Here is a 26915-nt window from a genome sequence, read left to right as displayed (position 1 = left end):
ATATATACACACATACATGTATGTAAACGTATGTACATATATATGCATATGTATACATACACATATACTCACATCCTGCTTGCTTCCATTAAAGTATTAGGGACAATATAATGAAAGATAATAATAAAAGCAACCATTTCCCTCTTTTAGTATTTGTCAGGCACAGTTCCAAGCACTTTATACTCAATCATTCCTTAATCCTTATAACAAATCCTACAAAGTAGGTATTATTTTCCATTTGTAGTTGAGAATACCAAGATACAGAAAGGATAAATATCTTGCCTAGGGTCATACTGCCAGTATGATGTGGAACTGGGATTTCAACTCAAGCAGGCTGACTCCTGAGTCCTTGATCTCAACCATTTATATTCATATGGACTCTAGGATTTTAAAAAACTAAAGAAATAGGACAAAATACTAGAAAAGTCCTCTTAACTGGAGATTTTGACAGTTAAAAACATGCACTGTGAGGTCATCCTGACCTGGATTCAAACTCCGGCTCAGCCTGCCTTTGTGGATTTGAGCATATTGCTTAATCTCAGCTGCAGCACCTCATCTTTATGGGGTGGCTGCTGTATACTGTGGAGCAGGTGGTTAAGAGGGTAACAAGAGGGGAAGCAGTGTACATGTGCCTGGATTTTAGCTCTGAGCTTCATGGCAGTTGAGGCAAAAGAAGGGATATTCTGAGTCCCACCATCGATTATCTGATAAAAAGCATGTCAGCTTGCAAACATGACAGATTTTCTTGGTGTATCATGTAAAAGGAAATTTTCAGGTGGGATGTTATGTAAAAGACATTGAGCCAGCAAGGAACAATTTAGAGTGACTGTGGAGGAAACAACTCTTAGAATAGAAAATTGTAACACGAGGCAAAAAAACACATTTTTGTGGAAGACTAAGTTAATTTGGTCCAAGTATATTGCTTTCCCAGTGATTTGGCTTAAGGAAAGAACCTAGAGTATTTAGAGTAGAGTGTGTGGATGGCATGTTCAAGAGATAGACTTCTCTAAATACAATCTTCTTTAAATAGGCTTCTGAAAGGAGCTGCCCAGTAGAAGGTGTGAGGTTTTCTTCTTTGACAAGATCCCAGAGCTACCAGCATTCTATTTGTCAATTGAGGGAAATCTGTCAGTTCTGCTACTAGCAGGTGGAAGGGGTTAAGTTGGAACTAAATTCTTATCTGAATGGATGGAGTTTTGGTCAGGTTTTTTGGTAAGAAAGAATGAAAGCCTCATAGTGAGCTAAAATAAAAGAGGATGATGTTAGGAAACATATAAAATGATTAAAGGGGTGGGCTCTGAGGGGAATTCAAATACAAACTGAATAAGTTGTTCTTTACAAAGGCCAAACCTGGAAGAGATCCCTGGATTCAAGATGGCTCTATAAACTGTTTTGCAGAGAGTTGGTGGATCCTCATTCAATGTTGTATCCCCAGCATCTGAACAATGATTGGTGCTTAGTAGGCCCCAGTCATTACCAGTTAAATGAATAAATAAAAGGAAGGCAGCATAGATCTTCACTATAGAGCCTTGTCAAAATGGAGTAGGGATACAGATGAAACAGTGCTGACTGGCTTAATATGTTTTACCTTTGGTTTTTTTTGTTTTTAATTGTTCAAATTTTTATTTTGATGCACAGTATGAGAAACAAACTTTTAAATCATCTGAATCTTAAAAATATGGAACGCTTCACGAATTTGTGTGTCATCCTTGCGCAGGGGCCATGCTAATCTTCTCTGTATCGTTCCAATTTTAGTATATGTGCTGCCGAAGCGAGCACATGTTTTACCTTTTGAAGGGGTGATTGTACCTTCTTTTACTAGTGATCATCTAAAGCCACAGATTATGATTTGCCCAAGTTCATTTAAAAAATGCTACGTTGGGGAGCTGGAATTTAACTAGATCTGCTTGACTAAAGCTTATGCTGGTAACTGATGCTTTGGATGTTGAAAGTGTAAACAGAAGTAAACCCATATTAAAAGAATATTAAGAAAGCATCATAGCAGCTACCCTTTTGGAGATTTCATTAAAAAATTGCTAATATAAGCCTGGTCTGAAATATCAGGAAGCATTTTCACTTGGCTTTACTTTCTAGGACTAGGGAACTTCCATCAGAGTAAGTAACTTCTACCAGAGTCTTATATTACCAGGTTACTAGTTAGAGTTTTTAAAGTAGAGATTGGCCATGGATTCTGTATTTCTCTAGCTAAACAGAACAAAACTAAGAAACTGTCTTATAGGGCATTAAAAGGTGACGGGTTGTCTTCTAGGTGATTGTAGCTTTGAAATAACTACAGTTAAGGATAAGGGGTTCAACAAATTGATTACGTTGGTGTGTGTGTGTGTGTGTGTGTGTGTGTGTGTAAGCATAAATATGGTCAAGGACGTTGTCATTTTTTGAAACCATCTGGGGTTAAGGTTGTCTTTGACTAGTTTATGCTCCTCTACCAAAGTACTGTAAAATGCATTGCATCTCCATTGGAGGTAATATTAATATTGACTTTTTAAAATTGACATTTTTTATAGGTATCAGTATTATCTGCAGCTGAAGAAAGATATCTTGGAAGGGAACATTCCTTGTACATTAGAACAAGCAATTCAGCTAGCAGGCTTAGCTGTTCAAGGTAAATAATGACAATTGATAATGTAATACATATATCAGATTAACATGTGTATTACAGCAAGGGTGCCTGGCTGGCTCAGTCAGTGGAACTTCAACACTTCATCTTTACGTTCGAGCCCCATGTTGGGTGTGGACATTACTTAAAAAAATAAAGATCTTTTAAAAAAAAATGTGTGTTGGGGGTCCTGGGGGGCCTCAGTTGGTTAAGTGTCTGCCTTCAGCTCAGGTCATGATCCTGGAGTCCTGGGAGATTGAGCTCCTATCTGGGTCCTTGCTCAGCAGGAAGTCTGCTTCTCCCTTTCCCTCAGCCCCTCCCTGCTGTTTGTGCTCTCTCCTTACCTTGCTCTCTCTCTCTCTCAAATGGATAAATTTTTTAAAAAGAATGTGTGTATTAGAACAAAAACAGCAAGGGGTTCTTAAAGTTACTGACTTCCTTTAGTAGTGTTTATGTTAGTGAAATTAGTTTTCTTGTAGGAAAAAATGATTTTGGATTATTTCCATGACATAAGAAACTTCTGGAAGATTAAGCATGTTAGCATATGTCAACAAAGCACACAGGCTAAAACTACAGAAAACCCATACACAGTCACACATGTACACAAAGCATTTGATAATGCTGTGTATTTCTCTAGTTCAAGGACTTGATCTGTAGGTAGCTAATATTGTAGGAAGAAAGATCAGCCAAACAATGAGGTCGATGAAGTTATGTTCACTTACACATTTTTTTCCTTTAAACTTTATTTATTTATTTATTTATTTATTTATTTATTTATTTATTTATTTATTGGGAGGGGGTGGGAGGGGCTGAGAGATGGGGAGAGAATCCTCAAGCAAACTCTCTGCTTAGCATGGAGCAGTGTGGGGCTTTATCCCAGGACCCTGAGATCATGATCTGAGCCAAAATCAAGAGCTGACCACGCCACCCAGGTGTCATTGTTTCACTTATATTTTAAGCATACATCATTTATTTGGTTTCTTATGCAGTTGTCCTGAATTATAGAGCAGTGTCAATCATAGTAAATTAAGTTTTGCATTTCACGAATATATTTGAATTCTTTGGTTCTGTTATTTTTCACATCTAATCAGTGTATATTTATAGGTATGTATATGTGTTGGGAAGACTTCTGATCGGGCATTATTTCAAATGATAACTGACGTTTAACCTTGGAAACTGAGACTTAATCAGAAGAATCATTAATAAAGTTCCTTCAGATATTAGTAGGCATGGAGACATACATAATTTCTAGACAAACATGCTCCATATACATGGAACCACATTTCAAAGTACCTTTTCAAGGTTCTTTGAATCTTCCTAAATGTCATCTTTGGCTTTCCTGAACTATCTTTTTTTTTAAACAATGAAAAATTTCTAAACAAGTACATCTTGGTATAACATCTTCAGGTTGATCTGATTCCATTCCCTAGAGGTGATCACTGCTATGAACAGTTTGGTATCTTCCTGTACATAAGTAAGCACATATGATTACAGAGTAGTTTGTCTTTCTTTGTTAATTATAGAAATGAGATCATAGTACACATAGTTTGTAACTTATTTTTTCTCTTTATTAGTAGGTATTTTTCCAAGTCAAGACACATGAACGTATCTAATATTCTTTTAAAAACTTTTTAAAATATACACTTCATAGCTCTAAGGCATGTTTAACTTATAAATCTTAAGCATACCATCTCTATATTGCATATTGAATTTAATTGTGCATGTTTTCCTGTGAAAATTAAATATAATTCACATGAATATTTGTCATTTGTACAGCTGATTTTGGTGACTTTGATCAGTATGAGTCCCAAGACTTTCTTCAGAAATTTGCCTTGTTTCCTGTGGTAAGAACTTCTTTTGACATTGGGCTTTTTATAAATAGTTTATTTCCATATCCTTCATAATCCCTGAAATGAAGTCCATGTGGTAGACTTACGAGGCTGGAATAGTGTTAAAAAAAAGTCAGTTGCCTCTTATAAACAACTCAAGTGTAAATGCTTCCCTTGTTGTAGTCTCACTGGTCTTTGTAAACCCACAGAAACCAAAGGGTGGGGCAGGCCCAGTGGCCTCGGTTTAGCGCCGCCTTCAGCCCGGGGTGTGATCCTGGAGACCCGGGATCGAGTCCCCCATCAGGCTCCCTGCATGGAGCCTGCTTCTCCCTCTCCCTTGTATCTGTCTCTCTCTCCCTCTGTGTCTGTCATGAATAAATAAATAAAATCTTAAAAAAAAAAAAAAGAAACCAAAGGGTATGCAGTCACTGGGCTACAGCCAGAGAGATTTGTTTTGTGTTTGGGTGTGAGTCTAAGAGAGGGATTCACTTCCAGCTTCTGAGGAACCACACAGAGGTTTGGCTTTTAGCCGAAGGCTCAAAACCTCACAGTTATGTGGGAAGGGGTTTGGCTTCTCAGCAGCAGTGTAAAAGTAGTGGCGAGAAGACACTGCTGTCTACTTTTTAAAGTCACTACTGTCTGAAAAAAAAAAAAAAAAAAAAAAAGTCACTATTGGTTTAATTGACAGGAGAACTGCATTGGAACAACAAAGGGAAGTGGTATGTAAGATGCTCTTCTGAGTGTCTATACAGCCAGCCAGGGAATGCCAGGATGTTGTGCTGGGCTCACAACTGGCTGGTGGGTGTTATACCAGCCTGAAAGAACTCAACTGAAACTCCCTCCAGGATGAACTGAGAAGGCAGGAAAGATGTTTTGTCTTCTGAGCAGAAGCCACTTCATTCCTTAGCAACATCATGATCACAGACTTAAAAACACATCACCCCCATACTGATACTAGTCTGAATTCATTGCCCAATACTGACAAGAGCCACTAATAGTCGGTAGCAGTGATTCTTCCTAGGAAATTTCCTTGGCTTGTTTACCTACTTACTGCTGTGTGTTTTCTTTCAGGGGTGGTTACAAGATGAAAAAGTATTGGAAGAAGCAACCCAAAAAGTGGCCTTACTGCATCAGAAATACAGGTAACACTTAACAAAGAAGAAATGGAAATAATAGGGAACCAAAGCTGGTTTGACTGTGAAATATATATTGACACAGTTACACTTGGCGCTTTACCGCTTCAGTCGCTGGTACTGTGATTCTGGGTCGCCAGCTTCTCTGAGCACTTACCCATAGTGACTCCCCTAGTGTCCATGCTAATCGATGAGGAAGCTGAGGAAAGTGAAAGTAGCCAGTCAGCGAAGGGGGCCACTTCTTCACTCGTATGTTAAAGGCTTTGGTGGTGACCTAGTCTTGTGTGGGTTGATGCAAGATTAGGGAGACTTGTTTCCTTTTATGGTGCAGCATGTCTGGGGTTTTCTCCCCTTGTATACCTTGGAAGCTGTATCTCTGTCTTTTGGGGAAATGCACCAAGAGCTGTGGTGCTTATTGCCCTGACGCTGGGTACATAATGACTTTCTTTGGTAGTGCATCTGTATGTGTTGTCTGTAAGAAAAATCCTCCCCCAGAGAATGCTGGGTCTTACTCTAAACCAAATCCCACACAGTTCCAAGTACTTTAAACATCATTATGTTCTTACAATCATTCTTTTAGGTAAATGATATTCTCTTCCACATTGGAAAAACCAAGCTCAAAAAAGACTAAATAACTTGCCCATAATTACATGTGGTAGAGATGGAATTTGAACCCAAGTCTCTCTGATTATATCCTATTGTTTATCCCCCCATTAAAAACCTTTGGCCTTCAGTCTCTCCCTACTCAAATCCATATAGTTGCTCACTAAAGATTAATCTTCCTAAAATATCACTTTTCTTTTTATCTCCTTTCCTCTTCTGAAGCGTTCATGAGTCTTCTCTGGCTTTCTACCAGCCTAAGTTCATTAGCCCTGGGATTAAAGACTTCCCACAAGTTGGTCACATCCTGCCTTTCCTGCTTCACTTTTTGCGTCCCAAATGAACCCTTCATTTTTCACCAGTATAATTCATCCCTCAGGCACACATCACCTATTTTTTGTTACTTTCATGCACAAATGAGTATTTGTGCATCTTTCAAAAAGATAGTTTTATATTTGAAAAAAACAAAAGATAGTTTAATACTATTATTCTGTGTGAGGCCAGATCCTATGGCAGAAAGATAAATAGAACAATTACCTGCCATCAAAGAATACATTCCCTGCTTTGGAGTGTAAGGGATAGGCAGGACAGTCCATCGGGATAGTAATTCTAATCTAACAATGTGACATGAGTGCAGTGGGAGAGGTGTGCGTAGAATGTGGTGGGTCTTCACAGAGCAGGGGCATCGGACTTAGACTCAGGGCAGTCACAGGAGCTGACAAAGGAGTGATACATAGGCCGACTCTTCAAGGATGTTAAGGATTGATCGGTGCACAGGGAGTGACAGGTGTGCCAGGAAGAGGGAATGAGCATGTGCAGAGGCCCAGAGGCATGAGGGAATATCATGACTTGGTTGCAGTGTGAGGTGCCTTCTGGGTGTGGGGGAGCAGCAGAGGATGAGGCTGGGGAGGTGAGTCTCCATGCAGTTGAGGACCTTCTTTACCCGCTTGGCCTTCCTACCTATCCTTGTAATTTACAGTCTTCTAACCCTTATTTCCTGCACTAATCATTTGCATTTAGCAACAATGCTTAGTATTGCCTGATATTTCAGATAATAAGCATTTACTGAATGGTTTAGAAAGAGTTCCAGCTTTCAGTGAAGGTTTTTTAGGGTGTTTTATTCCCCATGTGCCCCTCGCCTGCCTGAAGCACAGGGAGAGGATCTTTATAACTAACTGTAAGCTTTCAGCTCAATGCTGTGTGCATAGTTGGCTTTCGGTTGATGTTGATAGATTGGTAAAATGAATTTCAGCTGCTTAAACACTTCAGATGTTTGTAAATACCTCATGCCAAATTGGTATGTAGCTTTTAAGAATAGCCTTTTTTTATTTTTTCCATTTTTGGTTTTGCAATCAATCTCACATCTTTTGGGTTGCAGAAGGCTCACCGCTCCCGATGCCGAAATGCTGTACATGCAGGAGGTAGAGAGGATGGATGGCTATGGAGAAGAGAGCTACCCCGCCAAGGTGAGCCTGGCACGAAGGCCAGGGGGTCTCCAGATTAATCTCAGGAGCTCTGAGAGGACAGCGGGGAGGCCCAGGGACACCCTGCCGTGCAGAGGTGGGAGATACACAGAAAGTCTGGAAACTTGAAAGCTGAGGTCCCGTGGTCACAATTTCACAGTAAAACACATTCTTGTTTGGCAGTTTGTTCTTTGAAATGCTCTTAAATCGAGTTCCTTAAGGAGCCCGATTCTTCTTATTTTCCTACCTATTGACAAGGCGATCCTTTTATACTTTTCAGACTTTGCCCTCCAGTGTAGGTCTTCTGAGCATCTTCTCTCTGGGAAAGGAGCCTAGGGAGCTGGGTGTGGTGGTCATGCCTCTCGTGCACATGCTGCCTGAGTGCTTCTTTCTGTGCTTTCTCCTTCCAGGATAGCCAAGGCAGTGACATATCCATTGGAGCATGTCTTGAAGGGATCTTTGTGAAACACAAGAATGGAAGGCCTCCTGTGATATTTAGGTACTTCTCTTACGTCCTCCTGTGCACTTTCTGTGGCTCCTCTTGGTGCTAATTTCTAGAACCTGTACTGGTAATATTGCCCATAACTCTCTCCCAAGGTCTCACTAGGAAATGGAAAGATATCTTTCCTAGAATCAAATAACCCCTGACTCCAGTGATTCTTTCATAAGCCACTTTCTTTCAAACCAAGTATGTGGAAAACAATACTGCTTGTCATCATGGCCTGCTTATGAAATGCTGGAAGGTGTGTGACCCTTTTCCTGCCATTTGGAGGCTGTTCTTTGTTTTGATGTGAGTTTTTAATTTCAACTCTAGCTTCTAGGACTGTTTATGGAAAATCTGGGCCTTTCTCTGACTTCTTATGTACCAAAATTCCTAAAATACCAACGTCTAAGCAAATTAATCTTGCTTGCTTGCTTGCTTGCTTGCTTGTTAAGCAAAGTTCAGTTATTTGTATAATGTTCTCTTTTTTCTGATTATAAAAATGGGATATTAGTCATTTGTGGAAATCTTAGAACATTTATAGTGAAAAAGACAAAAAGGAGGATCTATAGCAATATGCTAATAGTGGCTGACCCCAAAGAATCAAATTTCAGGTGGTTTAAATTTCTGTGTTCCAATTTGTATCTTAAAGACCGCAAATTGAACCATGTTGTTCAATCCCTGCCTTTTCATTCCTTAAAATCCATACCCGGGCAGCCTGGGTGGCTCAGTGGTTTAGCGCCGGCTTCAGCGCAGGGCATGATCCTGGAGACCCAGTATCTGAGTCCCGTGTCAGGCTCCCTGCATGGAGCCCGCTTCTCCCTCTGCCTGTGTCTCTGCTCTCTCTCTGCATGTCTCTCATGAATAAATAAATAAAATCTTAAAAAAAAAAAAAATCCATACCCTAGAAAATCGAAAGTGTCATTTCATAGAAATATTTCCAATTTTACTGAGAGTCTATTTACTTTGATTCTATTCTTGATGAAAAATTAAAAGTTTTTATTGTTTTTGTAGAGCAATAAAACATTATACCAATTTTGGTTCTTGGTTCCTTTGTGTTTACCATTTACTGAGTGCTTGTCATGAGCCAGGTACTATGCTACGTGCTCTCTGTATTTTCTTGTGTGATCTTTACAACTCTCAGCAGAGGTACTACCATCATTCCATGTAGGATAATTGAGACTTAGAATAATAAAGTGATTTGCTTAAGATCATGCAGTTACTAACTGGCATAACCAAGAACTCTGATTCTCCACTTGAAGAGTGGGCTCTTAACCACTGTGTTAAATGGTTTCTTTTATTAAAAGGAACTTAATTCCCCAATATTCATGCCTTCTAAAAACTAGCCTATTTCTTCTTGAGAAGTGGTTTTTCCTTTCAAGAATTTTTTCTGTAAACTGACGTTTCTTCTTTCATTTCTTTTGTTTTACTACTGCCTTTGGGGCTCTGAATTTTCCTTGGCGATTATGACCATGGAGAATGTACCTGGCTTGGGATGCGGAAACCTACTCCTAGACCATATTGCCCTGGGTCGGGCAGTTGCTCTCTTGGCCCTAAGCTGCTCATTTAGGTCTTCCCAACATGTGAGTTGGGGAATAGGGGGCAGAAGAGGATCCGAACTGCACCAGAAGGGCAGGACTCTAATGGTGCCAAAGGGCCACATGAAAACTGTAGGTCCAGCCAGCTTCTTTCATTCCACTGGACAGGAATTTTTAAAATTGCCTTCTTCAATAATGATACTAATAACCTTTAGGTTTAACAATTAAACATTGAGTGGCACCTGGCTGGTTCAGTTGCTAGACATGTGACTGTCAATCTCGGGTTGTAAGTTGGAGTCCCATGTTGGGTATCGAGATTACTTAAAAATAAAATCTTTAAAAAAAAATCAACAAACATGGAATCATTACAAATTAATTTTATTTATTTAAATAAATTTAAAATAAAAAAATCTAATATGGAGAAGGATGAAGTAGGGGTAACATCTTTCTTTCAGACCCATTTTAACATTTTTCTTTCAGACCCATTTTTTCCTTTCATAAAATTATATAGTTGTGTAATAAAAGAAAATATTAATATATAAAATCTAAACGTGGTCAAATACAGTTAGAAAACATAAGATAGGAGTTTGAATCCTGGTGAAACCATCCAGAATAGTTCACTCTTTGTGTTCCTAGCATTTGAACTTCGTCTTCACCCTGAAGCTTTTCAGAGCATTCGTCCTACACCTTCATGCCTCACTTTTGCCTTGTATATCTGCAAAACTTAATGGTACTTGCTGGCCTCTCTCTTCTCTCTCTCACCTCCACCCTCCAACTGTGTCCTTCTTGAGCGAAGCACTGTCCCTTACTGATCTTAGTATCCTCGGGGACTTAACACAATCTCTGGCATTGCTATATTGGGTACCCTTAGATATATTTGTTGAATGAATAAAGGAGGTATTGGTAACCAACTAAGATAGGGATCTTTGAGCCTACTAATCTGGCAAATGAGGATAAATAGAGTACTTAAGTACTCTTTGCCTTCACTTCATCTCTGCATTTACTTCTTGCAACCAGCTATTGTCACTTAAACGAGAAGGTGCATGCCAGCTGATTAAAACAACTCTGTTCTTTCTACAACGATGAACAAATATTAACTTTATACCTCAAACTCTAGAAGGAAAAATCATATGTTCTGTCTCCTAGTGGCACTCACATTGTTTTTTTCTCTTTTTTGTTCTTTAGGTGGCATGATATTGCTAACATGTCCCACAACAAGTCCTTCTTTGCATTAGAGCTGGCCAATAAAGAGGAGACCATCCAGTTTCAAACTGTGAGTAAACATTAGGAATCTGCATGGAACGTTTTTCCTAAAAGTTACCAAGTTAGCATTTCTGTGGGCGTGTTGGGGGAAGGAGATAGCATTAAAATTGAAATATTTAATACTTCTATAAAAAACATAAAATTTTATAACATTTTGCCTAGTAGCCCTTGGCAAAAATAGTTGTTCCGTAAATAGTGTTTTAGTGTTTAGTAAATAGTTGCTCAGTAAATAGTGTTTTACCCAAGTCCTTGGGTAAATAGTGTCTGGTATGATGAACTTTAAAGGAACTGAGTAGGGGAGGAAGTAAGCACTAATATCTTAATTTCCATTGCTAAGCAAAGAGCTCTATAGAAATAACTACTTCAGTTACTCACTTTTGCTCCATTGACAAAGGCAGTATTAAGTCACTGACTCAAATGTTTTGTTTAAAATGTTCTTTTTTGAGTATAATTGTCAAAATAAAAGTTGGCATTTTCATAATTTTAAAGTTACGTCATTTTGAAACACTTTAGTGTAAGAGTCACACCCTCAGAATAGTGTTTTTGTTTTTCGTCTTCATAATTTAAATCCTAATTATAGCATTCATATGATAGGCGCACAGTATTAGAAAATGAAAGAATCACAGTGTGTTAAAAGTGACTTTGAAAAAAAAAGTGACTTTGACATATGTATTCCCCAATTATGTCTTGTCATCAGACAAACTGTATTGAGTCGCAAATGTGTTTTCATTTACTTTATGCAATATTTCATTTGCTAGGAAGACATGGAAACTGCAAAATACGTGTGGAGACTCTGTGTTGCACGACACAAATTCTACAGATTGAATCAGTGCAGCCTGTGAGTATAGCCTGTTTGTGGAAATGGTAGAAAATAATGAAGTTAGAAATTTTTATCTCGAGTGGCACCTGGGTGGCTCAGTTGGTTAGGCATTTGCCTTCAGCTCAGGTCATGATCCTGGGGTTCTGGGATTGAGTCCTATATTGGGCTCCCCACAGGGAGCCTGTGTCTCTGCCTCTCTCTGTGTGTCTCTCATGAATAAGTAAATAAAATCTTTTAAAAAAATTTTTTTAAATGATTATTCAGCTTGTCAAGCCATTGGAAGAATTTATACCTTTTCTTCCTAATGTACATTTGTCTTGGTCCCCATGAGTTTCTCCCTTTCTGCTGATTCATTCCTATCAGTGTACGGACATGCTGTAATAAAATTGCGTGTCTTAGAAAACTTGTCTTTCATCCTGCACGCCATCCAGCCATGACTCCGTATCTCTGCTTTCCTATATGGCAGATTTTTTCATAGGAGTCCTCTATGTTTGCTTTCTCTCCTTCCTTCCACCCTGCTTTTCTTCGCTGCCACACAGACTTTGCTTGTCACAGTGACGGCAACCTTCACCCTGTGGTCCTTTCAGACGCCCTTTCACTGGACTACTCAGCAGCACTTAAGCTCTGGCCACCCCTTCTTTCCTCACCCTGCTCCTCATCGGCTGCCAGGATCTCACCCTCTACTGCTTTAACTTATTCTAGGCTGTTTCTTCTCAGTCATCTTTGCTGGTTTAGTCCTGAGACCTCTTCCCCGCCTTCCTCATGTTCTAGGGGATTCACCTTGTGTCAGGCTTACAGTTACCATCTGTATGCCCAAAGTGCATCTGATTTTATTTCTAACTCAGTCTCCTCCCTGAGCATAGCGAACTGTCTATTGACATCTCCACTTGGGGGCCTAAGAGGCATTTTAGATTTGATATGTCTAAACCCAAACTTGATGCCCTCTTCTTCCTGCCCCCGGATCTGCTTCTTGTCTACTTTTTCCTTTTGGTAAATGGCAGCACTCCATATTCACCCAGTTGCCCAGGCCTCAAACCTACTTAATTCCTTCTTGATTCCTGTTTCTGTCATCCCACATCCAATTCATCAGCAAGCTCTGCCTTCAAAATGCTTCTGAGATCTGACCACTTGTACCACTTCTGCTAATAGCTTCATGCCAGGCTGCCAGTGTCTCTCACCTGTGGGATTGCAGGAGCCTTCTGACGCTCTCCCTGTGTCCCTGCCTGCTCTGCCTAGAGCTGATTTTCCATAAGTCAGCCAGACTCGTCTTAGTTTAATCTGGGTCAGATTCTATCACCCTTCTTAAACCCTGCACTGGCATTCCATCATGCTTAAAAGTACGAGACCATCCGTGATCTGGTCCCTGCCTGGTTCTCCCCCTGTTTCCTTTCTACACTCTTTCTGCTCACCCTGTCCCACCCTTGCTAGAACTCTTTCCAGTCTGTGAACACGTTCAGCCCTCAGGATGCTGTGCATGCCCCTTCTGGGCCTAAAATGCTTTTCTTCCCCATGCGTCATTCTCCCACCGCATCCATTGTCTGATCAGAGGCACCCTAACTGCCCTGGGGACTCAGTCCCTGCCCACTGCCTGTCCCTCTGTACTCCCTTTCCCTATTTTATTTTTCATAGTACTTGGCCCCACCCGAACTTGTTTATTGAACCTCTTGTAAGCAGGCAACGCCACCAGAGAGCAGACACTGTTCGATCCCCTGTTTCCAGCGCTGAGCAAGGGGCTGGCCCACAGTAGGTCTTGGTGAATTGTTGAAGGAATCTACAGAAACGCACATTAAGAGGTCTGATGGGGGATCCCTGGGTGGCGCAGCGGTTTGGCGCCTGCCTTTGGCCCAGGGCGCGATCCTGGAGACCTGGGATCGAATCCCACGTAGGGCTCCCGGTGCATGGAGCTTGCTTCTCCCTCTGCCTGTGTCTCTGCCTCTCTCTCTCACTCCCTGTGTGACTATCATAAATAAATAAAAATTAAAAAAAAAAAAAAAAGAGGTCTGATGGGGGCTGTCCGAGCTACTGTAGGAGCCCTTAGGAGAAGGGTACCTGACCAGAACTGCCAAACTAGGCTTCCCCTGGAGTGGCATTGACATAGACTGGAAAGGTTTTGCTCCATCCCCACAACCTTCCGCTAAGCTGCTTTCTCCACTGGCCCATTGGAGCTGTCTCCCATCTGGCTCCCCTGGCCCTTGTCACCTGGGTCCAGCCAGAAAGTCACCTGGTTCTAGCCAGTTTTCTGGCTGGATGAGCAAAAGACGTAGCCCTTGACTCAGAGTTCTAGCTCAGAACCACAACTGAGCCTGTCCCTTTTCCTGCCCTCCATTTGCTGCAGCGTTAAGTGCAAGATCCCTCTGATCCTCCTCTGGGCTCATCTGCCAGCTAACTCTTGATCCCGGCCTCAGAGCCCATAGTCCTTCCAATGCTGATGCCTCTTGCAGCCCCAGGACTTGCTGGAATGCTCTTTCTCCCCTTCTCTGGCAGACTTTTAGTTGTTTTTCTAGATCCAGTTTAAGTGCAGCTGGCCTGGAGGCCACCACGCATTTAGTGTGCTTAGTCTTTGGTACCATTCCCAAACTACTAGTTGTTTCCTACCACTTTCATAACAATGATTCTGGTTCAGTAGATGCTTTCTCTGCATCAAACATTATGTGGAGAGCTTTTACCTCCTTTAATCTTTACAATAGCCCGGTTTGGTAGTTACTACTGCCCTTTTGTAGGTGACGGTGTGGAAACATAGAGACCTGCAGCATCGTGGCCAGTGCTGCTTATGTGTTGCAGGCCTGCTGTCCTACGTGGAGCTGGCTTTTCTGTCCTGTCCACTGGCGCCCCAGTGTCTGGCAGGGCACCCTATACCTGAGGCTTAGTGAATAACAGAAGCCTGAGTGATGAGTGTCAGAGGGGAGAAAAGCCCGTTTGCTCCTTGTTGATTTCCTTTTACTGCTGATTATAAATTGGGGGAAAAAAGTCTTTTTTTTTTTTTTAATTTTTTATTTATTTATGATAGTTACAGAAAGAGAGAGAGGCAGAGAGACACAGGCAGAGGGAGAAGCAGGCTCCATGCACCGGGAGCCCGATGTGGGACTCGATCCCGGGTCTCCAGGATCGCACCCTGGGCTAAAGGCAGGCGCCAAACCGCTGCGCCACCCAGGGATCCCCTGGGGGAAAAAAGTCTTAAAAGGACATTTGTCCCTTACAGCCAAGAAGAAAGACTACGGAAGTGCTTTTTGTTTTATAGGTACCCAAGGTGTGAAGAAAACCTGGTTAGGAGTAACTGTACAAAGGGCAGGCCAGTCTTTGGGACTCATGAAAGAAAAGGAAATGACCAGGGATGACCATGAAGGAGAACTAGCCAACTTTCCCAACCAGCCCATAGATGTCTACCCTGTCCCCTTCTCCCCTCTGAAAAATCCCCCAACTGAGCTTTTTTTTTTTTTAAACATTTTATTTATTTATTTATAGAGACACAGAGAGAGAGAGAGAGAGAGAGGCAGAGACACAGGCAGAGGGAGAAACAGGCTCCATGCAGGGAGCCTGATGTGGGACTCGATCCCGGGTCTCCGGGATCACGCCCTGGGCTGGAGGCAGCGCTAAACCCGCTGAGCCACCTGGGCTGCCCCCCCAACTGAGCTTTATTCTGAGTCCCCGTGCTGGTCTGGTGATGGGATTTGGGAAAGCTCTAACTGACCAGGAGGAGGAGCCCTGCTTTCTTTGGGGGTATGGGAAGCCAATATGTGCTGCAAGCTCTTGAGTGTGTGTGTGTGTGTGTGTGTGTGTGTGTGAGAGAGAGAGAGAGAGAGAGAACATGCTTCTCTTGGTGGTCAGATGCAGTGGTGCTACGCGTCCAGGGCAGTCACATCTGGGGCTCTTCTGGGCTGGCCTGGTTACCCAGCCCCCTGTGACATTTTTATTCAGAAGCTGTGTTCTGAGATTCAAGCAGTAGATACGCACTCTGTAGGAGCACAGCCTTTCCGTAAGTTTATGGGTATTTATAGTGTCAAACTCTTATGACCTCAGTTATTCCCCTTTGGAAAATTTTGGACAATCAAAGCAACCATTTCGAATAAACTGCAAGATGTCCTCTCTTTCCAGTAGGCATCCATATTGGTTAGTGGTTAATGCCTTTTTTTTAAAGAAGTTTTTTGGCAAATCACCACTTGCTAATGGTTTTAAAGTTGAGATGGAGGGCAGCTCTGGTGGCACAGCGGTTTAGCGCCGCCTGCAGCCCGGGGTGTGATCCTGGAGACCCATGATCGAGTCCCACGTCGGGCTCCCTGCATGGAGCCTGCTTCTCCCTCTGCCTGTGTCTCTGCCTCTCTCTCTCTCTCTCTCTCTCTCTCTCTGTGTCTCTATGAATAAATAAATAAAATATTTTAAAAAATAATAAAATAGAGATGGAAAAGAAATCAATTCAGTTGTAGAAATCTAAGCTTTGTAATATTGCTGTTTCTTGCTAAATAGGAATAAAATTACATTATTATGATCTTCAGTTGCACATCTACATAAAGCAAATACAGGGGTGGAGATTCCCGGGTGGCTCAGCGGTTTAGCACCTGCCTTTGGCCTAGGGCGTGATCCTGGAGACCTGGAATTGAGTCCCACATCGGGCTTCCTGCATGGAGCCTGCTTCTCCCTCTGCCTGTGTCTCTGCCTCTCTCTCTCTCTCTCTGTCTCTCATGAATAAATAAATAAAATCTTTAAAAAAAAAGAAAAGAAAGAAAATACAAGGGGTGCTGAGTGGCACAGTTGGTTAAGCATCTGCTTTCACCTCAGATCATGATCCCAGTGTCCTGGGGTTGAGCCCCACATCAGGCTCCGTGCTCTGCAGGGAGTCCACTTCTGCCTCTGCCCCTGCCCCCATTCAAACCCCCTCTCTCTGTCTCTCAAATAAATAAAATCTTTAAAAAAATGAGAGTTTCAAAAATGAAATAGTTATGTTTAAGGGGCTGTTTTCCACATTTTGTTTTTAATCTCTGTACATCCAGTAGATTAAGGAAGTTCATACCCATGAACTATTCCTATGTAATTATTTATGGTGGAGGACACCTGCTGCATTCTGTGGGAAACTATTTCACTGTCAGCTCGTGTTCTCAGGTTTCTTAACTTACAGTGTTTTGATGGGTGATAAAACTAAAAATAGCTTTAAATTTTATGGTCAGGGCAGCCCGGGTAGCTCAGTGGTTTAGTGCCGCCTTCAGCCCAGGCAGGGCCTGATCCTGGAGACCTGGGATCGAGTCCTGTGTCAGGCTCCCTGCATGGAGCCTGCTTCTCCCTCTGCCTGTGTTTCTGCCCCCCCCCCCCATGTGTCTTTCATGAATAAATTAATAAAATCTTTTAAAAAAACAAATAAATTTTATGGTCATTTCTTTTAGGGCTCTCACCCTAAACTGTTGAGTCACATTTAATATAATGATCCTGGAGTATTGGTAGCTTTGTTCTCATGGTCCAGATGTGTCAGCTTTGCACTGTGATGGGCACTGATGAAACTGTAGCAGGCCTGAAATTGGATAGTGGATTCTGGACGGCTGGCTCAGCCTGGGGCGCCTGGTGGCTCAGGGAAATGACTCTACTTGTATAGCAAGGGGACTTTGCTCCTTGAGTGTCCCCTTCCCCATTCCTCAGTCCCTATGTATAATTAAATTAAATGTGTGACTCCTCCAAACTTGACCCAGATGATTCTAATATATTCATTCATTTATTCATTTACAGATGTATAGATTTTATTTGAGAAAGAGCGGGGAGAGAGAGAGAGAGCACAAGCTGGGGTGAGGGGCAGAGGGAGAGGAGCAAGCAGACTCCCTGTTGAGCAGGGAGCCCAATGCAGGGCTCAGTCCCAGGGCTCTGAGGTCATGACCTGAGCCGAAGGTAGATGCTTAACCGACTGAGCCATCCAAGCACCCCCTCCCCTCCACTGACTGTATTTTATTTCAAATTTTTAAAGAAAGATATTCATTCGTTCATTCATTCATGAGATACACTGAGAGAGAGGCAAAGACATAGGCAAAGGGAGCAGTGATGTGGGACTCTATCCCAGGACCCTGGGATCACAACCTGAGCCTAAGGCAGACGCCCAACCACTGAGCCATCCGGGCACCCCTAGAAAGATTTTATTTATTTATTTGAGAGAGTGAGACAGAAATAGCAAGAGCAGGAGCAGTGAGGAGAGGGAAAAGCAGGCTCCCCACTGAGCAGGGAGCCCTAGGTGGGGCTGGACTCCAGGACCCTGGGACTATGACCTTAGCTGAAGGCAGCCACTTAATCAGTTGAGCCACCCACGTGCCCCCGGAATCATCTTTTTATGTCACCCAAGACTTAAAAACGTGAGAAGAATGTTGATATTCCTTTAGGGTTGGCTGAGAAATTATAGGAGATAATGTCAACCTGTTTGGTCAAATAACTTCTTTCAAACCCCAGAATTGGTCCTGCTGTAATCACCTTCTCTATATGAGTAAAAGACTGGGAGAGAAACAGAATCTTGAGGAGGATGCTTCTCCCCAGCATTCAGAGCCATGTGATCGAGGTATCGAGGTTGCCCACTTTTGTCCTGGAGACTCTGACCAGAATACTGACTAGAAGGGGGTGGGGCTGCCCCTTCTTGTAGGCCCACTGTGGGGTTTAAAGAGACTGGAGGAGGGGCACCGGGGTGGTTCATTTGGTTGAGCATCCAGCTCTTGATTTCAGCTCAGGTCATATCTTGGGGGTCTTGACATCAAGTCTTGCTTCAGCAGGGTGAGTAGGATCCCCGCTCAGCAGAAAGTCTGCTTGTTTCCCTCTGCCCCTCGCCCTCAGCACTCTTCTTCTAATATAAATAAATAAATCTTTTTTAAAAACGAGAGACTGGAGGAGGCCTGGAAGCAGATAAATCTATGAGAAAAGAAGCTCACAAGGCAAAATTGAGACAATTCTTAGAAATAGCTTAACTGTAAATGCTCAGTAATTAGCATCTACTTCCATCCTCACTCACCGTGCCACTCATTTGCTCAATGAACATTTGAGGGCTTCCTTGTTTGCCAGGCACTAGTGATGATACCATTATGTCCTCTTGCTTCCATGGATCTTAACAAATCATTTGGGTCTGGGGAGAGGGTCAGACAAATAATTGTTTTTTAGGAGCCTGCGTTCAGTAATCTGATGGATGTACCTGGTTCTGGTGCTTGTTCTGCTACTTGTCATGTGACCAAGAGTAGTTTCCTTAACCTAAGTATCAGTTTCCTCATCTGTCAAATCAGGATACTAACTGGCATTCCTTATGGTGTTGGGGTCCAGATTCTGTGAGATAATCATGTTCAGTCCTTAGCACCATTTCAGTAATATTTATTTTACTGGGGCCAGCAGCCTTTACTTATTTTGTCTTCTCCAGTGCACACATTCCAGTGATTTTTTTTTTTTCTAAGAGTTCTTTGGCAGTCTCATTTTTAGCAACACCCATCAACATAGCAACTGCCCAGAAAGTCTGGAAAACACCATTTGGTCTCATTCGCTAAGATTAGGATAGCTGATCTCACAGGAAGCTGCAGTTACAAGAACAGTAGCAGGAAGAAAGAGGAGGTGGGATATTAGAGCTGATGGCAAGGCTGCCCCGTCAAGCAGTCTGGCAGGAGAAGGATGTGTTAGTTTGTTTGTGTTTCGCCAGAAGCAGCCTCTGCGGTGGGCAGCGTCGCCTCCACCCTGGGTGCTGCCGGCAAGAGGTGCCAAAATAGATACCGTGTGTGGGAGTTACTGCCTCTGCTTCTAAGCTCTGCGTCTTTGGATTCTGTGTTTAACACATTTAAGTTTTATTTTTGCCCCAGGCGACACAAGCCTGGACATGTTGGTGGAGTGTTCTGTCAGCAGCTCTTCTCTTTTCTGAATTTTGAATTTATAGTACTTTATCATGTTTTATTTTTAGAGAGCACACACAGGTGCACAGCTGGGTGAGAGGGAGAGGGAGAGAGAATCTTAAGCAGGCTCTACACTCAATGTGGAGCCCATCGAGGGGCTCGATTTCACGACCCTGAGGTCATGACCTGAGAAGAAATCAAGAGTTGGCTGCCCAAATAACTGAGCCACCCAGGTGCCCTTTGAATTTATGGTAATTTAAACGTTCAGTCCATTTGGACTAAATATAAACTTCAAAGGACCCAGTTTTGCCTAAACCTAGCCCTGACAACGGAGAGTAAGCAGAGGCAAAGTGAACCTCAAGGCTACAAAATAATGCCTCCAAATTCTGGACACTGATTTTAGGAATATTTTAAAGTACAGTTAAGGAGTGTTTGACAAAACAAAACACAGTGCCCAAGTGTACTGTCACACCTCGGACCACTAAGGAGGCCTCGATTAGGACCCATAGTGCTTTACCAATTGATACAGGTTTTTTGTTGTTGTTTTTTTAAGATTCTATTTATTTATTTGAGAAAGAGAGAGGTAGAGAAATAGAGCTAGAGCATGAGCAGGGGGGAGGGCAAGGGGAGAGGGAGAAGCAAGCTCCCTACTGACCAGGGAGCCCTAGGTGGGGCTCGATCACAGGACCCTGGGATCATGACTTGAGCCAAAGGCAAGCGCTCAACCATTAAGACACCCAGGTGTCCCTGATAGATGTATTTTTGCAACCTAATAGAATTAACATCCATTTTGTTATTGTTGAATAACATGAATTCTGGCAGATGGAATGTTCTTTGGAAAGGAGACATTTATTCTTTAGCAACAACCTCTACATTTTGATGATGATGAAAGGAAATGATTACAGAAGCCATTTAATTAAAAAAAGTCAACTAGTAAAATAAATTGTCACCTGATGTTAAGTTCTTAAGCACTCAGTTTTTTTTTCTTTGTAATTTCTTTCATTGCTTTTGTGTTTAGATATATCTTCAGCCTATGATATATAATAGAAGTATTTGGTTATATTTTCTGTAAGTTCACTTATGATTTCATATTTAAATTTTTAATTTTTAAATCCATCTTCTAGTGTGCTTTCTTATGTGATATTGTCTGAGACTTGAACTTTTTATAAATGGTCCAATAACCTATCTTCTCTCTGGTGAGCTGGAATATCACCTTTATCACATACTGAGTTTTTATTTTGCAGGGGACCATTTTTCAGATTGCTCTTATGTTTCCTTATTCTAACACTGTTACTGAGTCCATATCAACCTTCATTCAAGCCCAATATTTGGTGATTTTTTTTTTTAATCAGAAAGGATAAGCATTAGTTTTATTTTATCTCCAGTCTTCTCAAAAAATAAGCTAATTTTCAGGGCTTGAATATAGGTATTAGTTGTTAGAACGCTAAGGATCATGTTAATTTAGGAGACGTGATGCTTGATGTTATGGTAAGTTTGCTGATTAAATGGGTTGAGTGTTCACTTTGTGATTATGGATTTGCTAGTAAGTTGTCTTTAGAACACTATAACCAAATGTCACAAAATATTTTTGTAATTAGTATTGATGTGTTATATAAGCTCATGAGCCAGGAATAGCTGGTGAAAGGTTTTTTTTAAAAAGTGCTTTGAGGGGATCCCTGGGTGGCGCAGCGGTTTGGCGCCTGCCTTTGGCCCAGGGCGCGATCCTGGAGACCCGGGATCGAATCCCACATCGGGCTCCCGGTGCATGGAGCCTGCTTCTCCCTCTGCCTGTGTCTCTGCGCCTCTCTCTCTCTCTGTGACTATCATAAATAAATAAAAATTAAAAAAAAAATTTATAAAAAGTGCTTTGAGGGATGCTGGCTGGCTCAGTTGGTAGAGCGTGTGACTCTTGATCTTGGGGTCATGAGTTCATGCCCCACAGTAGGCATAGAACTTACTTTAAAAAAAATTTAGGTGGAGGGGGGTTGCCTGGGTGGCTTTCTCAGTCGAGCACCTAATTCTTGATTTCGGCTCAGGTCATGATTTCAGGGTCCTGGGATTGAGTGGGGCTCTCCACTGGGCATGGGATTCTCTCTTTCTTTCTCCCTCTGCCCCTCCTCCCATTGCCCCTGCACGCATGCATGTGTGTATACACTGTTTCTCTCAAAAAGAAAAGGGGGAAAAGGGGGGGGGGATACACTTGGGGAAAATTATGTAAGTGTATAGGTTCTTAGATTTTATCTGTAATAAACTGCACAGAACAAAATATCCTGCCTCTGTTTAAACATGGTAAAATTATACATTAGCTGTATTGTCTTCTGTTCTGTTTGGGGAAAATTATGTAAGTGTATAGGTTCTTAGATTTTATCTGTAATAAACTGCACAGAACAAAATATCCTGCCTCTGTTTAAACATGGTAAAATTATACATTAGCTGTATTGTCTTCTGTTCTTTTCTGATATAATTATTTATTCAAAGTTGGAACTTTATGGGAAGTTTAAAATCTCAAATTATCTGGTAAATGCTAATCTGCACTTAATATTCTCATTGCTTTCTTTTATTTATTTATTTAAAGTCGGCTCCACACCCAGTGTGGAGCTCAGTGTGGCACTTGAACTCATGACCCTGAGATCAAAAAGAGACACTTAACCAACTGAGCCATCCTGGTGCCCGTTATTGCTTTCTAAAAAATACATTTAAAACCAGTCAGTGGGGGCAGCCCCGGTGGCACAGCGGTTTAGCACCGCCTGCAGCCCGGGGTGTGATCCTGGAGACCTGGGATCGAGTCCCACGTCAGGCTCCCTGCATGGAGCCTGCTTCTCCCTCTGCCTGTGTCTCTGCCCCTCTCTCTCTCTCTCTCTCATGAATGAATAAATAAAATCTTAAATAAAAATAAATAAAATAAAATAAAACCAGTCAGGGAACGGGCAGCCCGGGTGGCTCAGTGGTTTAGCACTGCCTTTAGTCCAGGGCCTGATCCTGGAGACCTGGGATCAAGTCCCATGTCAGGCTTCCTGCATGGAGCCTGCTTCTCTCTCTCTCTCTCTCTCTCTCTCTCATATGAATAAATAAATAAATAAAATCTTAAAAAAAAAGACAAACCCCAATCGGGGAAAAGTTTCTTGCGAAGAAAGGTAAGTGGGTTTACCACTGGCGCCCACTGAACCAAATCTACTTTTTTGCTTTTTCTAACTTAGTTCCTTACAGGAAATCTAGATTCTTTTTTTTTTTTTTAATATTTTATTTATTTATGAGAGACACACACAGAGACATGGGCAGAGGGAGAAGCAGGCTTCATGCAGGAAGCCTTGATGTGGGAATCGATCCCAGGATTGGGATTATGCCCTGAGCTGAAGGCAGACGCTTAACTGCTGAGCCACCCCGGCGTCCCAGAAATCAAGACTCTTAAGTTACCAAAGTTATAAACTTACTTCTTATGTTTGTAGTGTGTGATTAACAGGCTTTTAAGTAAAGGCCTTTCTCATTGCTTCAGACTTCTGGGCTGGCAGTTGATGGTCACCCCTCAGGACTGTTAATGGAGGTGGCAGGAGGCCCACAGGAAAGACATTTGCACTGAGTCTTGCTTCCCTGGGAAGTTTGTGGGTGATCAAGCCTTGCCGTTTTTTTTCCCCTCTGCGTACATGCTTCTTCCAGAGGTTCCACATGGATGGACCAGGAAAAGACACACCTGCCCATCCTCGGGGTAGTCTGGGCAGATGTTGTTGCATGAAGAGGCTCAAACCCTGGAGTGTGTTCTGGACAGCCACAAAGGGTGGAGGTCCCAAGTGAGGAGAGAGAGACTCCCTTCCTTTCTTTTTTTTTTTTTTAGTATATGTGCTGCTGAAGTGAGCACTTTTTTTTTTTTTTTTTTTTTTAAGATTTTCTTTCTTTATTCATGAGAGACACAGGGAGAAGCAGGCTCCTCACAGGGAGCCTGATGTGGGACTTGATCCCGGAACTCCAGGATCACACTCTGAGCCAAAGGCAGCTGCTCAACCGCTGAGCCACCCAGGTGTCCTGGGACTCCTTTCTTTAATTTATGACTAGATTAGTCTGTCATCTTTTTGCTTTAGCAGATTTATCATTTTACTTTCTTACTAATTTATTTTGGCAGAATTAGGAAAACTATGTGTATATGTATGTCTCAATGACATGTCTTATTTTACAGGCAAACTCAGACTGTCACAGTGAACCCACTCAGGAGGAGGTCGTCTTCAAGAGTGTCCCTGGTAAGAAAGAAGGAAAATCTGATTTATCTTTTCTTTTAGTGATGTCATCTTCCTTTTTTCTTTTTTAAGATTGATTGATTGATTGATTGATTTATTCATGAGAGACACAGAGAGAGGCAGAGACACAGGCAGAGGGAGAAGCAGGCTCCACGCAGGGAGCCTGATGCTGAACTTGATGAGGGACTCGATCCCAGGTCTCCAGGGTCACGTCCTGGGCCAAAGGAAGGCGTTAAACCACTGAGCCACCCAGGTGTCCCTGTCATCTTCCTTAATAAAAGAGGCTTTTGATAGTGTGAATTTTTAGTTTGGACCACAGAAGTGTGCTGGTATTTGGTTGTTTTTAACCAAAGAAATGGCCATTTTTCCATAGGCTGACCATAATATTTATGTAATATGTATTTTATTATAGATTTTTTTTAGATATTTAAATTGTAGGTCCAACCTACTATTAACATGTTTGACTGTTAATGAAGAGCAATCAGAAGTTTGTAGATATTTAAAATGCTAGATGATTTTGCTGATGAAGATTAAATACACTGCAAAGAGGTTTTTGTATTCATATGTTTACATAAGACTTCAGGAAACTTTGTCTTTTCTCACTCTTAACTTTCTGGACATAGCTTGTTTTCTTGTGTTTTCTGCTGTGTGGTATCAGTGCATAGGCCTGGCACTGTTCTGGGAGATGCTGATGAGTGTGGTAAGAGCTACAGGGTCTTCATGTTTATTTTCTATATAATATAGTTAACTTCCTTAGAAGGTTTTTAATGGACAGAGACTTGCTTTACATATATTACAGAGGCTGCAATGTGTTTTAACTGTTTCTTACTTTCTATTCCTTAGCCTAAGCCCCAGCCCTATGTGATGCCTCCCCCCCCCCAGCTGCATTATAACGGACATTATACAGAACCATACACTTCCTCCCAAGGTAAAGTACACTATTTCTGAGATGCTGTACGAAATTACTACAGTTTGAATATATCTATGAAGATCCTGGAGCCAGGATAGTTTTTGGCTGACATTACAGCCAAATTGTTTTCATGTGTATAGCCATCCTGGATTCATAGAAGCAGCTAACCATTAGATGCAATTTCATGGAGATGTGTGGTAATAATCTTCCAATATCAAATTTTGATGCTCACATGATCCCGAGTTCAGCCCATTGGAGCCCCTTTCAGCCGGCTCCTTTTTCCTGCTGACACGCCTCAACTGGCCTTTGTGTGCTTCCAACATATTCCAGGCTCTTTTGCCTGAGAGCTTCCCATTGTAAAGGTTTAAACATTTCATTTTTATTTATTTTTATTTTTCACTAGGTTAGTGTAGGGAGCTGTATTTCAGACAGTGCCTCCCAAGCTGAACCTCGATCTTTCATTCAGCAGACAGGTACTGTCTCCTCTATGTACAAGGCTCTAGAGGCCAAGGAGATTGATTTTATTTTATTATTATTTTTTAAAGATTTTATTTTTTATTTATTCATGAGAGACACAGAGAGAGAGGCAGACACACCGGCGGAAGGAGAAGCAGGCTCCCTGCAGGGAGCCTAATGTGGGACTCGATCCCAGGACCCTGGGATCATGCCCTGAGCCAAAGGCAAACACAGCCACTGAGCCACCCAGGGGTCCCGAAGCCGAGGAGATTTGATACAGAGAAGTAGTTCCACATCTTAAGAAGCTTAGAATCTAATAGTGGGGGACTTTAAGCACACAAATAGCTTAAACACAAAGACACCATGATTGTTTTGAGGAAAGAGAGCAAGCAATTACATGGAGAAAGACTCTCATCCTATTATGGAGACTGAGAAGGACTTTCTGGAAGGATTTGGGCAGCGATGGAGAGAGAGGCGGGCAGTCAATGGGGATTGCTGCCCCTGAGGGACAGTGAACAGCGTGGCCCAGAACGAGGAAGGGGCACTGGGAAGGGGGGTGCTTTGGTTGGACTCTTGAGTAAGGAACTGGGAGAAGTTGTGTGTGAAGGGACCAGAGGTGGGATATGATTATATGATGAGAATTTCCACTTGGTGAGGTGGGCGGTGGGGGCGCTGGGCCTCAGGGTGTGGGGGGCATCTCGGGGTGTTCTCTCCCTTCACTGCTGCTCCTTGTGCCATCCCTGTGTGCCTCTGCGCCCCCAGCCCCACCACCTCTGGGTGAAGGCTCTTCTCTGCGTTGTTAGTCTGCAAACATCCTGATACTTTTTCCTCACCTCTCCCTTCCAACTCAGGTTTGAGTTACTTTTCCCTCCCCTTTCCCACCTGCTGCTTCTGAGAGAAGTGCCTGTGTGGGTGGTTGCCCTTTACGCCTTCCTTCCGACTTGGACTTTGCTTTGCCACTGGGACTGTCCTATCAGGTCACTAGCGCCCCTCACATCCTCCTCGCCACCAAACCCAGCCTTCTTTCCCCTTGAGATCTCTCTTGTGGGCACCCTGGCTCTCCCTCCTGGGAAGCCCTGCCACTGTGGCCTCCTTCCCTCCATTTGCCTACCCCACGGCAGTCATGTCCCCATTTCAGATTTCAGCAGGTGTGACTGTCACATCTGTGTTTCCCACCTCTCCCCACTCCTGTGCCGCAGCCCCACAGCTCCATCTGCCTCAGAGGGGACTGTTTCAGGAGCCACTGCCTGCAGCCCTCAGCGGGGGCCCTGGCCTATGGAATTGGCCAGTACAACTTGCTGAAAATGAAAATGTTAGATTTGGGCTCGTCACTCTGCTCCACAAGCCCATCCCTTACCCCCTCATCCTTTGCGATGATGTCACTTTCCTGGTGACTTGGATTCCAAACTGCATGTAACTTTGCTTTTTTTTCTTTCTTTTCTTTCTTTCATTCCTTTCTTTTTCTTTTTCCTTTTTCTCCCTTCCTTCCTTTTTCTTTCTCTCTTTCTCTCTCTCTCTTCATCCCCCCACCCCCTCAGCACCCAGTCCATCATGCCTGCTCTTGCTTTCACCCCATACAGCATCTCTTCTGTCTCCCTGTCCTTCTCCTGGTTCAGTCCAGCCTCACCTGACAGGCAGTTGCTCCACCCGAGAGAACATCTTCCACCTTTGCCCTCCTCGGCCCACCTGACACATGGGTGCCAGGCTCTTTTCATCTCCCCGATGACCATTCCTTTGCCTGGTGTCCTATCCTCCACAG

The 26915-nt window shown here is 42.6% G+C and overlaps 1 protein-coding gene and 1 non-coding gene across 3 annotated transcripts in view; one reads left to right on the top strand and one right to left on the bottom strand.

The window, feature by feature from the left end:
* Nucleotides 1-26915, top strand: part of PTPN21 (protein tyrosine phosphatase non-receptor type 21) — a 79805-nt gene that overhangs the window by 36672 nt on the left and 16218 nt on the right. For both annotated transcript variants that reach the window (XM_077910279.1, XM_077910280.1), the window contains 9 exons: nucleotides 2526-2623; nucleotides 4394-4461; nucleotides 5518-5588; nucleotides 7558-7645; nucleotides 8053-8141; nucleotides 10847-10934; nucleotides 11683-11762; nucleotides 23733-23793; nucleotides 24634-24718. In XM_077910279.1, coding sequence (XP_077766405.1) covers nucleotides 2526-2623; nucleotides 4394-4461; nucleotides 5518-5588; nucleotides 7558-7645; nucleotides 8053-8141; nucleotides 10847-10934; nucleotides 11683-11762; nucleotides 23733-23793; nucleotides 24634-24718 — 728 coding nt within the window. The remainder of the gene's footprint in view (nucleotides 1-2525; nucleotides 2624-4393; nucleotides 4462-5517; nucleotides 5589-7557; nucleotides 7646-8052; nucleotides 8142-10846; nucleotides 10935-11682; nucleotides 11763-23732; nucleotides 23794-24633; nucleotides 24719-26915) is intronic.
* On the bottom strand, nucleotides 1673-1779 carry LOC144321500 (U6 spliceosomal RNA). Its single transcript, XR_013387143.1, has one exon. It is a non-coding gene; the product is annotated as a U6 spliceosomal RNA (small nuclear RNA).

The sequence above is a fragment of the Canis aureus genome, chromosome 9 (genome assembly GCF_053574225.1).
Source record: "Canis aureus isolate CA01 chromosome 9, VMU_Caureus_v.1.0, whole genome shotgun sequence".
In the NCBI taxonomy this organism is placed as follows: Eukaryota; Metazoa; Chordata; class Mammalia; order Carnivora; family Canidae; genus Canis; species Canis aureus.
Note: the sequence above shows the minus strand (reverse complement) of the source record. Positions and strands in the feature narration are given on the sequence as shown.